This window comes from Neofelis nebulosa, chromosome 14, assembly GCF_028018385.1.
Source record: "Neofelis nebulosa isolate mNeoNeb1 chromosome 14, mNeoNeb1.pri, whole genome shotgun sequence".
In the NCBI taxonomy this organism is placed as follows: Eukaryota; Metazoa; Chordata; class Mammalia; order Carnivora; family Felidae; genus Neofelis; species Neofelis nebulosa.
In genome coordinates, this window is record NC_080795.1 from 40,929,907 (window position 1) to 40,943,247 (window position 13,341).

The following is a 13,341-nucleotide window of genomic DNA, read 5'->3' on the forward strand; positions in this document are numbered from 1 at the left end:
TCTGATATAAATTTTCCACATGGACTATAAAGCAGGGTTGTTGCCTATCATAATACTGGACTGCTAAAACAAAACCAAAAAAATTGGTAAAATGGAACATGTACCCATTTCACCAAAATTCCAATGAACTTATATCACTAATATAGTCACCATGAAAATATGGTTATTGAAATTCTAACCACTCTAAAAATGTAATCCCTGACATTTTAAATTTCTTACATTTGGATAGCTTATATTTGAACTTTATAAGTACCACACACTAACCGATTGTGCCACTGGAGCTCCCATATTTGAACTTTAAAAAGGTAAATGTACTACACAATTTTAGCCTCGCAAATGCCTTAGGAGATAAAGATGGAAATAAGCATTTATTAAGCAACATCTAGGAGGTAGATTTGGGAGGAGCCTTTACAAACAGTGTAACAGTGATGTAGACAGTGGATTCTGAGTCAGAAAGCCTGTGAGTTTCTCACAAACATAATGAGTTAGGAAATGTTATACTTGTTGTATATATGAGGAAATAGAAGTTCAAAGTTAAGTGATTTGCCTAACACATAGCTAGAAAGGGACATTGCATTGCTTTCAGCCAGATCTGTCAGATCCCAAAGACCTAAACCTCTTTCAACTCTTTCTACTGTACTGTATATAATGTGGGAGCTGCAGAGATACAGATATAGGAATAGAGGTATGGAGATATACAAAATGTATATATTGTTTCTACATGCTAAATCAATGAAGCAACTATTCCCAAGGTTCTACAGCTATGTTAAGGAAGACCTAGAATCCAAACCCTTCAGGAAAATCAGATTCATAAATTCTATAAATGTTTAGAAATGAGCTTTTGCAACAGAATTAATTTGGTTGTTGTGTTCAAACATCATTTTAGAATTGGCTCATTATCTTAAACACAAACAGACATTTTTCTACTGCTTTAGACTGCTTATGTGGTTTGGAAACACATGGAAATAAATAACAATGCCAGGCTGAAGTATATTGCAATATTAAATATATATATATATATATATATATATATATATATATATATAAATGAATCAATGATTAAATCTAACTAGGTTTGTTTTTTCACATTGGAAAAATTCACATGATCAGCTGTCACCAATGTTTTTTTTTTTCAACTTTTTTTTTTTTTTTTTTTTAATTTTTGGGACAGAGAGAGACAGAGCATGAACGGGGGAGGGGCAGAGAGAGAGGGAGACACAGAATCGGAAACAGGCTCCAGGCTCCGAGCCATCAGCCCAGAGCCTGACGCGGGGCTCGAACTCACGGACCGCGAGATCGTGACCTGGCTGAAGTCGGACGCTTAACCGACTGAGCCACCCAGGCGCCCCACCAATGTTTTTAAGAGAAGGGGTGCCTGGGTGACTCATTCAGTTGAGTGTCCAACTCTTGGTTTCAGCTCAGGTCATGATCTCATGGTTTGTCAGTTCAAGCCCCACGTTGCACTCCAGACTGACAGTATGGAGCCTGCTTGAGATTCTCTCTCTTTTCCTTTTTCTCTGCTCCTTTCCCACTTGTGCGTGCACGCTCTCTCTCTCTCTCTCAAAAAAAAAATAACAAAAAATAATAATTATTATAAAAAATACTTGTAAGAGAAGCGAAAATATACATGATAATGGCACACTTGGGGATCATTCTCCTCAAGCTCCACAGCATTCAAGAGCTTTCAAATACTGGTCCCAACTTACTCTTCCAGCCTTATCTCCAACTCCCTTCCCACCCTCAGTAAAGCTGTCTACCAGGATGGACTCTGCACCCGAGATTTCCTGTCTCCATGCTTCGGGGATTGCTGTCCTCCCCACCCAGCACAAGGCCAGCTGCAATAAAGGGACAGATAATATTTGCATCAGGAAGTTGGATTAAGATTGTCCTTCCTGACCTCTACTCATACTACTTGTCATACCTCACCTCTAGTTCCAACTTGTTCATTTATTTCAAAAGCATTGAATTATTATCAAAAGCTTCTCATATGCCAGATACCATGCTAAGAACTGGGATATGCAAATAAGGGGTAGCTCACAGAGCTAGAACCAAAATCCTACTTCCTTCATGAAATGGTCAGTGATTTTCAGCCAGATGTATCTTCCTCTTGAAACCCCTCCTGCATTTTGTTTTTTAATCATTTATTTATATATCTGTGTTATTTCCTCTACTAGGAAGCACAATCCTTCAAGACAGAGGCCTAATTTTATTTTTTTATTTAAAAAAATTCGTTTATTATGTTTATTTATTTTGAGAGAGAGAGAGAAAGTGCGCGCAAGCGGGGGAGGGGCAGAGAGAGAGGGAGACACAGATCCAAAGCAGGCTCCAGGCTCTGAGCTGTTGGCATATAGCCCGAGGCGGGGCTCGAACCCACAAGCGGTGAGATCATGACCTGAGCCGAAGTCTGACACTCAACCAACTGAGTCACCCAGGCGCCATGAGGCCTAATTAAAAAAAAATTTTTTTTTTACCTCTCACAGTTTGTCATACTATGCCTTGCATATATTAAGCCCTCAACAGATGTTTGTTAAATTCTAAAACATTTTAATTGTCTAACACTGATATCCTATGAATTTTGTCCAATCTATAAGAGCTTTCAGAATAAACATAAATTGTTAAAGGAAGTTAATTTGGAATTTAAAGATTTGTTTTGATGCAAAGTAATACATTTTTATTGTTGGCGAAAAGGGTTGCTTCTCTTTTAAATACACTAACAGATTTCTGCTCAGTAAATAGGTTAAGGACTGGCCGACACACATCACCTCTTCCTTGAACTGATTTCTTTAGTGCTTTTAATCTCCCAAAGACATATAAGTTGAATGATAGAAAAGCAAATGAAAATAAAATAAATGCCTTATTTTAGTCAGATGCTCAGACAGGCCACCATCTGAGATGCTTTAAGGAATCTAAAATGTAAAAGTAGCAATGCACTTATCCCTTATTTTGTCAGTCACAGCTAGTCTTATCCCTCACAGAAAGGTTTCCAGTGAGCAAGAGAAGTAATTGCTCTCTGCTGCCGTGCCTAGGGTTCCATGATTTATTTGCAGACAAATATACCCCACAGTGCGGTTGTTGGGAACATGGACCCCAGAGTTAGACTGGTTGGTGTGGATCCTGGCTCCTCCAGCAACCTGTCTGTATTCCTCTGTAAAGCAGGGATGATCCTAGTACTTACCTTTGAGATTTATGGGGTTCAATGAGTTAATAGTTTGAACAGTGTTCAGCACATAAAAATTCATTCTGCCACCTCGTTCCCTTAGTCAGAGCTTTCAGCACTGTCCTGGAGAACGTCTCCTTTCATCATCCCTGGCGTTTGGAGGCCCCCATAATACTCAAGAAGCAGCCTTCACAACCAAGTGAAGCCATGAGACAAAGCCTTTATCTGAATGCATCAAGGCAAAAGGCACTAATGCTGGGATTATGCCAGAGGAGGACTTTAGCCCCTCAAACAAATCTTGCCTATATTTCCTCTGTGCATGGATGTAATTCCACTAATGAATATCACATCCTGGATCATAATATTGCTGGAGGAAAACCATAGTTTATAACCGCAACTGCCTAAAACCACCACGCCACACACACTTGATAGATTTCCTCACAAACACTGCTTAGAAAAGGATTGGAGTGTATTTCTAGATAATTCAGTGACATTTTAGCTGCCCTACCTGAAATGGTTGATCCAAAGATCTGCTTAGAATTTTTGCTATTTGTTGGGGTTCCCCTCAGGCACGAAGACTAAATTCAGACAGTTTCTATGGCAACTATCTGTGAGGCCAAGCACATCCTTAGCAACACAGGTCAAAGGTTTTGTGGGAAAGGGGGATTTTGAAAAGCCACCACCACTTGCTTTAACCATGGACCATCGGCAAATACAGAATCAGGGCTGCTGGCCTTGCTGTTTACGGCCAATGCCTTGATTCACCACAGCCCACAAAACACAAATCCCTCTGCGTCCTGAATCTGTGTCCAGCCGGAAGAATAGCACGAAGGCAGCTAACACTTACTGAAAACCATTTGCCATGCACATGCTAAGACTTCTATATGCGTTACCTTATTGATTTCTCGTAAGAACCCTCTGAAGCAGGTACTGTTAAAATCTGCCTCTTAAAGATCAAAAATCTAAAGGTGAGAGTTAAAGAGGTTAAGAGACGTGCCCGAGATCACACTGCCTGGCTAATTCTACACCCATGTTCTTTTCATAAACATAATGAGACACCTAGTATCACTTAATCCATCACACATCTTCCCAAAAATTCAAAAAACTTTTTCTTTTTCCTTTTTTTTTTTAAACTCTGCTGCTCTTCCTCATCAGAAACTGATATGATGCCCCCTGCTCAGAGGAACATTAGCCTAGGAGATCTAGTTCCTACGGAACACGTATTCACGTATCGTACCATCGCTCCTCATTTCCCCGCTGAGCTTCACCTTAGCAGTCTCCTTTTTAAAATTTTTTTTAACATTTATTTTTGAGAGACAGAGCAAGAGCAGGGGAGGGGCAGAGAGAGGGAGACAATCTGAAGCAGGCTGCAGGCTCCGAGCTGTCAGCACAGACCCTGACGCCGGGCTTGAACCCACAAACTGCGAGATCATGACCTGAGTCAAAGTCGGCACTTAACTGACCGAGCCGCCCCGGTGCCCCAGCGGTCTCCCATTTTTTAACCAAGCCAGGTGTTATGTGTTGGATAGTGCCCACACCCAATTCGTATGTTGGAGTCCTATCTCCCAAGGACCTCAGAATGTGATGTTATGTGGAGATAGGGTCTTTACAGAGGTAATGCGCTTAAAATGAGGTCATTAGGGTAGGCCTTCATCCAATCTGACCGGTGTCCTCATAAAAAGGGGAAATTTGGACACACAGACACACAGAGAGGGAAGACAATGTGAAGAGACATAAGAAGAAGATGAGCATCCAGAAGGAGAAAGGAGGGGCCAAAAACAGACCCTCATGGCCCTCTGAAGGAACCAACCCCTGCTGACACCTTGATTTTGGATGTCCAGACTCCAGAACTGTGAGATAATAAATGTCTGTTGTTTAAGCCACCCCATCCGTGGTGCTTTGCTTTGGCAGCCCTATCAAACTAATATACCAAGGAACTCTGATTTTGACTAAGAAAGGCACTGCCATTCCAGGACAGAGGTGGCCTCAGAAAGGGCTGTCTTCAGTTATTATACATGCAGCGCCCATGGCAGGCCTCTCAGGGCTCCGTTCGAAGCTTGATTGATTCTCCTGCTGGGCGCCAATTCCTCCAAGAGGCATTTTTAGACACTCTTGTCATTTCCCCCTTTATCTGAGTAAGGACGTGGAATTTCTAGATCCCAAGTCTCCAAACCTTCAAGTAACTCAACACACAAGCATTGATTTTCTCCCCCTTGCAAAAAGCTAGAAAGGCAAACCTTAAATAGAGTTAGTCATCGCTCATCCTTAACAGAAAAAAAAAAAAAATGAAGCATTAAGGGCTTTGAATTCAAATAATTTACCCTGCTCAAAGGTTGAACTATGCATTTCTAAAGAACAAAGGAGGTGCAGGAGGGAAGGACTAGAAAATTTGTTTTCATAGGTGATGTGGGCAGGAAAGGATGTGACTGGACTTCATAATACTGCCAGGACCCAACAGCACCATATATCCTGTGTACCATTTCTTTCATCTCTGCACTGTATATTGCTAAGAGCCCCATAAATTATAAAGCAAGGCCAGATATGAATAAAGATCAGATTCAAAGCCTGCTCACACCATTGTTCATCAAGTGATGTTCAGATCAATCATGCCCATCTTGTCGGTCTTGCTCACAAATCCTTGGCACCAATTACATCTCTAAAGGTCTAGAAAAATCACAGGAAGATCTGACTAATTTGCACTCTTGACAAATTAGGGACCCAATTAAAGCGGCCATTAATAAGCTAGAAGTAAACAGGCAGGCATAAAAGCAGGGCCGCTGCCTCATCCTTCAGACTGATTTAGGAGGAAGGAAAGAAGAAAATGAGGGATGGACGCCCACCCCCGGGGAACACAAATAGAAGCACTTTGTTCTCTCGCTAAGCTTTGTAACGTAGATATGCCAATATTTCAGTGTATGAAAATCTGGATTTACACGTCTGCAAAACTTAGAGTGATTATTTGTATCAATAGGTTCGTGGTCAAGATAAATGGGCTCACGAAAGATAGACGGCCTCCCCCAGGACTTAAAATGTTTTCAATTTATGTGATCAATTTAAATACAAATGACTACTGGAATCAGTCATACTAAAGAAGAAATGAGCTCTAAGAAACATTTTGAGACATGTGCTTATGCCTATTCCTGCCTAGCTTTATTCCACCCAACACTCCCAGGAAGGGAGTAAGGGAAGGGCAGCGGGAGTGAGGAGCCCTCTCCTCAGAGTCGCACAGGATGCCCCATCCCTGAATGAGAAGGTGGTCAGGGGAGGTCAAAGGGAAGGGAGGGCCCCAATGGGCATAGATGGATGCCTAGTCATGGTGCTTGCCTGACATGTCAGGCAGGTTGGCCGTAAGACGTCAGTGTTGCTTTCCCTGCGATGTGCAGGTTGACACCTCAGAAACCCCGGGAGGCCACAAGGGAAAGATGTGCTTTCCTCCGTATCTGTCAGAACATCGTAAGGGCCTTCCCTGGCCTAAAGAGGAGGCTAGGAATCATTATTTCTCATAAAAGATGGCTGAATTGCTTTTGACAAAGTGCTTTCTCATGATACAACAGTGACTTGTGTATTATAAAGGACACAGACAAGCATTTGCCAGTATAATAAAATCACACATTCTGGCCTTAGAAATTCCTTGTGAGGTAAGTCTAAATTAGATTTCATCCCAACGGGTTTGGACACAGAGATTAAAACAAAACAAAACAAAACAAAAATCCCTAAAACACTTGTTGTAATACTAGCTCATTTATAAAGTAGCCCCGAGGCAAGGGTTCTCATGACAAAAATGTACAGACATGCTCAACTATAGCAGGTTCACTTTCCAATCCCTGAATTAAATCATAATTGGCAGCTGGGATGAGTCAGAGAGTAAAAGAAAAATGAATTTAATTCTATCTTAACAAAGAATACCATGCCACTATGAAATCTCTCGTGAGTTAGTTTATTTATAGTTGAAAAAAATTTTTTTTCTAATCAGCTAGCATTTTATGAGCATTTACTAAGTCAAACGCTTTGGATAACTTATTTCATTTAAATAGCACAACAATCCAGGGCACCTGGGTGGCTCGGTCAGTTAAGCGTTGGACTTTGGCTCAGGTCGTGATCTCACGGTTCACAGGTTCAAGCCCCACGTCAGGCTCTGTGCTGACAGCTCAGAGCCTGGAGGCTGCTTCTGATTCTGGGTCTCCCTCTCTCTCTGCCCCTCCCCCGCTCGTTCTTTGTCTCTCAAAAATAAATAAATATTAAAAAATAGTAATAATAAATTTAAAAAATAAATAGCACAACAATCCTATAAGGTAGGTCCTGTTGTCATCCTATGGGGAAGGAAACTAAGCTCAGAGAGGTTGAGGAAGGGGCACCAATCTGACTGCACAGATCAAGCACAGAACCCTCCTTAGGATGAACAGAAGAGGTATTCATCCTTAGTTTAAACATTCTTTAAAACTACAAATCTACCATTTTGACTTCTCTTTATCTCTTTGTCAAGAACACAAGTCTTAATATTTCAAAATAATTAAAATATGGTAAGAAATTATTGAGTCAGAATATCATGGATGAGAAAATTCAATATGTCAGTCTTAGAGAATCTTTTAAGAAAAATTAAGTTTTCTTTGTGCCACATACACTAACCGAGCATAGCTTGGGCTGCTGTATAAGCTTAAGTGAAAAATCAACTTTTTTTTTATTACTTCAACCACTAAGTAAATATCTGTTTTTATGACATTTATATTTACTGTACCTCAGTAAACATGGCTATTTGTTGTCACAAGTAACAAATAGGTAGATAGATACTCCCGTAACAAACTGAAGTGCTTTTTCCGTGTTGAATCATTGAGTAGACCACAGAATGAGCCCCAGTCTAGGCTGGAGACCAAGGATTTCTGAATGAATGCAATTTTATGCCAACAGTTAAATCTATAGATTTTTATCCATGTAAACTAACATCCATAAAAGAACTTATTTGTGAGCCTTTGGAAAAAGAAGCAGGATGATTCGCGCTCAGCTTTCCTTCTCTGAGTCACCTCTCTTAACATGGAAGAAAAGTGGGGGTGCATTCTCCTTTCCAGGGACTTCTAAGTTGAGTTCCTGCCAGCATATATTTTGCTTTTCATAAAAGAAGGGAGGAGGCACAGGAAAGGTAACCTTCATCTTGAACAACAATGACTTTTCCCAGGGGTCACTGAGGCAAGTTTCAAAGGATGCCACACCCACTGAAAAACTTACACAGTTGACCCGTAAACAATTCAGGGGTTAGGGGCACTAAACCCCCGTGTAGTCAAAAATCTGCATACAACTTCTGACTCCCCAAGACCTTAACTACTAATAGCCTACTGTTGACTGGAAGCCTTATGATAACAAAACCAGTCAATTAATACATATTTTCTATGTTTTATTAGATACTGTACTCTTATAGCAAAATAAGTTGGGGAAAGAAAATATAAAGAAAATTATAAAGAAGAGAAAATACATTTATAGGACTGTGCTGTATTTATTGAAAATATTTGTTCCTAAGAGAACCCACAGAGTTCAAACCCATGTTGTTCAAGCGTCAACTATATACAAAACATCAGAGGGGCTTTTAAATGCCTCTCATAAAAACATACAAACAAAAAAACAAAGCCCAATTGTTTCATCATTCTGTTATATCTTTGGATTTCATGTCCTTAGAATAGAATCTGTTGCTCTCTTGCCCAAAATGCCATTACTGTAACATTACTGTTGTTTTTCCCTAGGAAATGAAACAACTTTTCAGCTTGACCTGAATCATCTGCTTGACCTTTTTAATGGACAGGAGAGCCAACTCTCATTGAACAGCTACCACATGGCAAGCCATGTACCAAATTCTTTACAAGCTTATCTAATTTATTCTCACAACTGCTTGATTAGGCAAGTATCTCCATTTTATAGATGAGAAAATTAAGGTCCAGGGAGCTTAAGCAATCTGCTCAATGCCTGCTGGCTGGTAAATGATGAAACTGGCCTAACCCATCTGCCCAACCCTGAAGACTCATAAACTATATACCCTGCAATCTGTGATAAACCCTTACTCAGTGATTCTTTTTTTTCCTGGTGAGAGCTAAATGTCATCCATTTTTCTTGTCACCTAAACATGTGCTTTCTTTCTCTTTGAAATGGTTTTTCACTTGCTATCTAAGTTTTTGAAGAAAAATAAAAACAAGAAAATATCAGAGAAGGTATTGCTCTTCTAATCTCCTGTTCAGCATCCCCCATCAGAGACAGCATCTGTCCCGCAGAAGTCACCCATAATAAAGAAAAAAACAAGACAGAGGCAGAGACCGGACCTTTGAAGACACAATAGGCTGTACACAACTTGACACCTCAAAATAATCACTTGTTAGCAGATGGTACATCTACCAATGAGGTGGAAAGAAACACCAAAAGCTGACCAACACATACAATAAGTCTTGCTTTCCCAAGACTTGCTTGCAGGTCTGTCTGTTTCCAACTCTTTGTTTGTTTATTTGTTTGTTTTTGTTTTGTTTTTTGGTTGTTTTCAATTCTTATACCCAATACTTTTAAGAAAAGGGTTTCTTTTCTCCTATGCATTTCCCCTCCCCCATTGTGTCCCAGACAGTCCCAAGAATCCTAAATTTAATCTCAGTCTCTGAGAAGTAGATAGAATGCTCATTTTTTGAAGACCACAGCTGAGAGAGAACACTTTGTAAGAATGAGATTCCAATTCTAATTTCTGGAATACAAGAGCTCCAGAGCATCTTAGGTCTAGGCGCTCTTCTATTTTAATCAGAAAGAATGGGTATAATACTCATTTAAACATCCCAAAACTCCATATTTTCTTTGTTTACACTGCCAAGCTTGATTCAACCAAAGATATTTCATTAAATTTATAAAATAGAGACTAATTAAAAGAAACTGAGAAAGAAATTATGCTCCCTAAGCAAAACTTGTCACACCAGAAATAAGCTTCCCTTCCCTTCCCAGCTACGTAGCACTCTTCAAGGAATAAATTTGTCCAGCAACTTAAGTACTCTCCCTCCACCATCTGTTTTGTCATTCTTGAAGAAGTACATTATCAACATAGTTAAGACATGTCAACCCTTACCTTTCTGTAAGTAAATAACAAAATGGCCGTTAAAAGTTATTTTCTTCCATTCAGCTGTTGAGACTCTTGCTGGGGCTTGAGAATCTCCCTGGAGAACACTCCCTCCGCACTGTTCTGCTTCCCCAGCCTCTCCCTTCAGACTTCAGTCAAACATTAACCATCCTATTAGGTAGGTTTTATTGACCGCAGAAGCCATCAGATGTCATAAAAGGTATCATTGTATTCACTCCAGAAAAGAAGTGGGCTTGTACCAAAAGAAGTTAATTCATACTCAATACATCTCCAAACAAGTATCTGAACTTTTGAATGTAGAGAAGTAAATTAGAAGACAAACAGAAGCCAAAAAGGGGAAACACTCTATGTATTCAACTGCTTCTAGAGTGCTCCATGACATCAAGACTGTTTGTCCATATTTTGTACACCCAACATTTAGCATAGTGTCTGTACAGAAGGCTCAATCGACAAATTTTTGTCAGTTCCATCGCAAACACAGACAGACCACAGGGATCCACGTCTGAGCAATGACGCAGTTCACGGATAACCAGCCTCAGGAGACATTAAGAAATAACTCAGAAGGTGTGACCAAAGATGCAATCTGGCAGTACCTGCTTCTGCAATTCAAGGGTCCTCTTCAAAGTCGACATGAAACAACCAGTAGTAGCCTTCCCTCCAAACACAAACAAGTCCTTATTTTTTTCTCCACAATTGAATAGATTTACCTAAAAATCAGGTTACTTCTTCCACTCAAAATCAGGTTTCCAATTAAACAATAAAAGCCAATAGCCCCAGATTTCTTAAGTCAAGTCATCTTTTAGGCTGATTTCTGATTCCCATCCTTCAGTCACTCTGGGAATCCACACTGAAGAGGAGAAGCAATGTCACTTTTGTGTCAAATGTGTCACACTTTATCCGGTTTCTGTTGACTTTCTGATATTCATTTCTGGGCTTCTCTTGAGCTGTGTTATGCTTTCCATTTGTCTCTAGGTGTGCATCCAGTACAACCCACTGTCTAGATGGACTTCCTCCTTCTCAGATCCCGTAGGAAGCCCATGGTTGCTGTAAGCCTTATTTATCTTGAGGACCTTGAAAGTGAAACCATCTCGTCACATGCCAATGGTTAGCATATTCAGTGGACCAGCAGGTCTAGGAAAAATCCTTCTCCTTTGTCTCACAGCCAACATAACTATGTTTAAGGCAATGAGGTCAGTGAGGCTAAGCGAAATTCTTAACACCTCTGCCCTCCCATTAGTTAAATAAAATGACCTTGTTCTACAAAATCAAATAGCTCCCGCTTGTATGTTTTACTTCCTGAAATCAATGACAAGCTTCCACCAGCATGGCCCTAAAAGGAGTTTGCTTCTTTAGAAATTTTGAAATAATGTATGTAAAAAGTCCTTTTAAATCTATAAAGTCTTTTTAAAAAGTATATATGTATAACTTTTAGTCATTCTTTCTCAGCAATATTATATGACTATGTTCATGGCATATCAGCTTATCAGTTAAAAAATGTTTTCTCACTTAATCTTTACGACTTGTCTACAAAGTAGATTCCATTTTATAGGTAGAAAACAAAAGTTTTACCTTTTATCCAAATCACACAGCTTGATTATAGAATTAGGACTCCAAACCTGGTCTGATTCAAAGCCCAACCTATTCACCACAACTATAGAATCTGTCAAATTATTTTCCTTCTAGTTCCATGTGAGTAATAAGAATATCCATAGGAAGAAAGCTCCCTGTGTGACACCATTCCTGATAGAAGATAGCCAAGTTCCCAAACAAGGCTTCCCTGTGCATTTTATGCTACTTCCAGCCTCTAGCTTCCAAGTCAGAGAATCAGATTGACTAAACTAAAAGGCCAAAGTCAGCCATCAGAAAAATCAGGGGTGCCTGGGTGGCTCAGTTAGGTAAGGGTCCAACTCTTGATTTCGGCTCAGTTCATGATCTCATGGTTCATGGGTTCAAGCCCCACATCAGGCTCCACGCGATGACAGTGTGGAGCCTGGTTGGGATTCATTCTCTCTCTCTCTCTCTCTCTCTCTCTCTCTCTCTCTCTCAATAAATAAATAAACTTAAAAAAAAGTTTTTAAACAAAACAAAAAACAAAAAAAAAAAAAGAAAGAAAAGAAAAATCAACAGGTGATTGCATGTCTGAATTATAAAGGCTTTTCCTGTGCTCTCTAGGATAACAGGTTAGCAAGGTTCTTATAATTTATAAAGTTGTCTGAATTTTATCATTCTATATGTTCTGCCCTGTGTTTTGGGATGAATACCATGGCATGTTAGGGAATTCATTTTCATGCAAACATGAAACATTGTTAGTTCAGTAGTTTAATACTGACTCAATAAGGGGAATAAAGAAAATTTAACTGGTAAATTACTGATTGCCTTTATTAGAGAGAAGGAGATATAAATGATTTATATGATGGAAACATGTGAACAAATGAAAAAAGTGGGCAGATACTTCTAACTAATAGATTGATGGTGTTTAAAACATTTAGCACTTTTGTCTATAATAATGTTTTAACCATTCCTTTAATGTTAGCCCTGGAAAATATACAAATAGTGTTCTAGTTTATAGACAATGTTAGTTAATAAGGAATAACTAACATTGGATAGCCTCCTGTGAGAAGTAAGAGAGATGATTCATGTGCTGTCCAGTTAACAGTAGGTTTACAACCTACTGGAAATATGTACAACCCCCCCCCCCCCAAACACACACACACAATGGAGTCCCAAACCTTCAGACACTTCACTTCCTCATTCTTCTTCTTCCCCTCTCCATTTTGTGGGCTTCTTTTCATGGGCTTCTTTTCATGGGCTTCTTTTCACAGGCTTTGCGATGAGCATGGACCTTTTTACTGGCTTTGCAATGAGCATGCGCCAAAGAATAAAGGGAGGAGGGACTAAAAGTCTCTGCCTTACCTCAGAGAACATACGTTTGTTCCAATCAGACTACTTTTTTCCTTACATGGGCATAGGTGATGTCTGGGTAAGGCTGTAAGCTCTGTAGTACTCAGCCAATGAGGAATCAGGGGAGGGACTTGCACTCTAGGAGATAAATTGCCTGCTGTGAGTGCCCCAAATTTGCCTGTCCATCAGACAC

At 39.8% G+C, this 13,341-nt stretch overlaps 1 protein-coding gene across 5 annotated transcripts in view; it reads right to left on the reverse strand.

Annotated features, from left to right (window-relative positions):
* CDH17 (cadherin 17) overlaps nucleotides 1-13,019 on the reverse strand; it is a 73,666-nt gene extending 60,647 nt beyond the window's left edge. Inside the window, exon 1 of one of the 5 annotated variants that reach the window (XM_058698579.1) lies at nucleotides 12,977-13,019. Coding sequence is in view for 3 of the 5 variants with exons in the window: in XM_058698575.1 (XP_058554558.1) it covers nucleotides 3,176-3,239 (64 nt within the window). In the remaining 2 variants the exon portion in view is untranslated. Of the gene's footprint in view, nucleotides 1-3,175; nucleotides 3,280-10,235; nucleotides 10,392-12,976 lie in introns of those variants that run through there. The other 4 variants (XM_058698578.1, XM_058698575.1, XM_058698577.1 and 1 more) reach the window with 4 other exon arrangements.
* Between the last annotated feature and the right edge of the window lie 322 nt (nucleotides 13,020-13,341).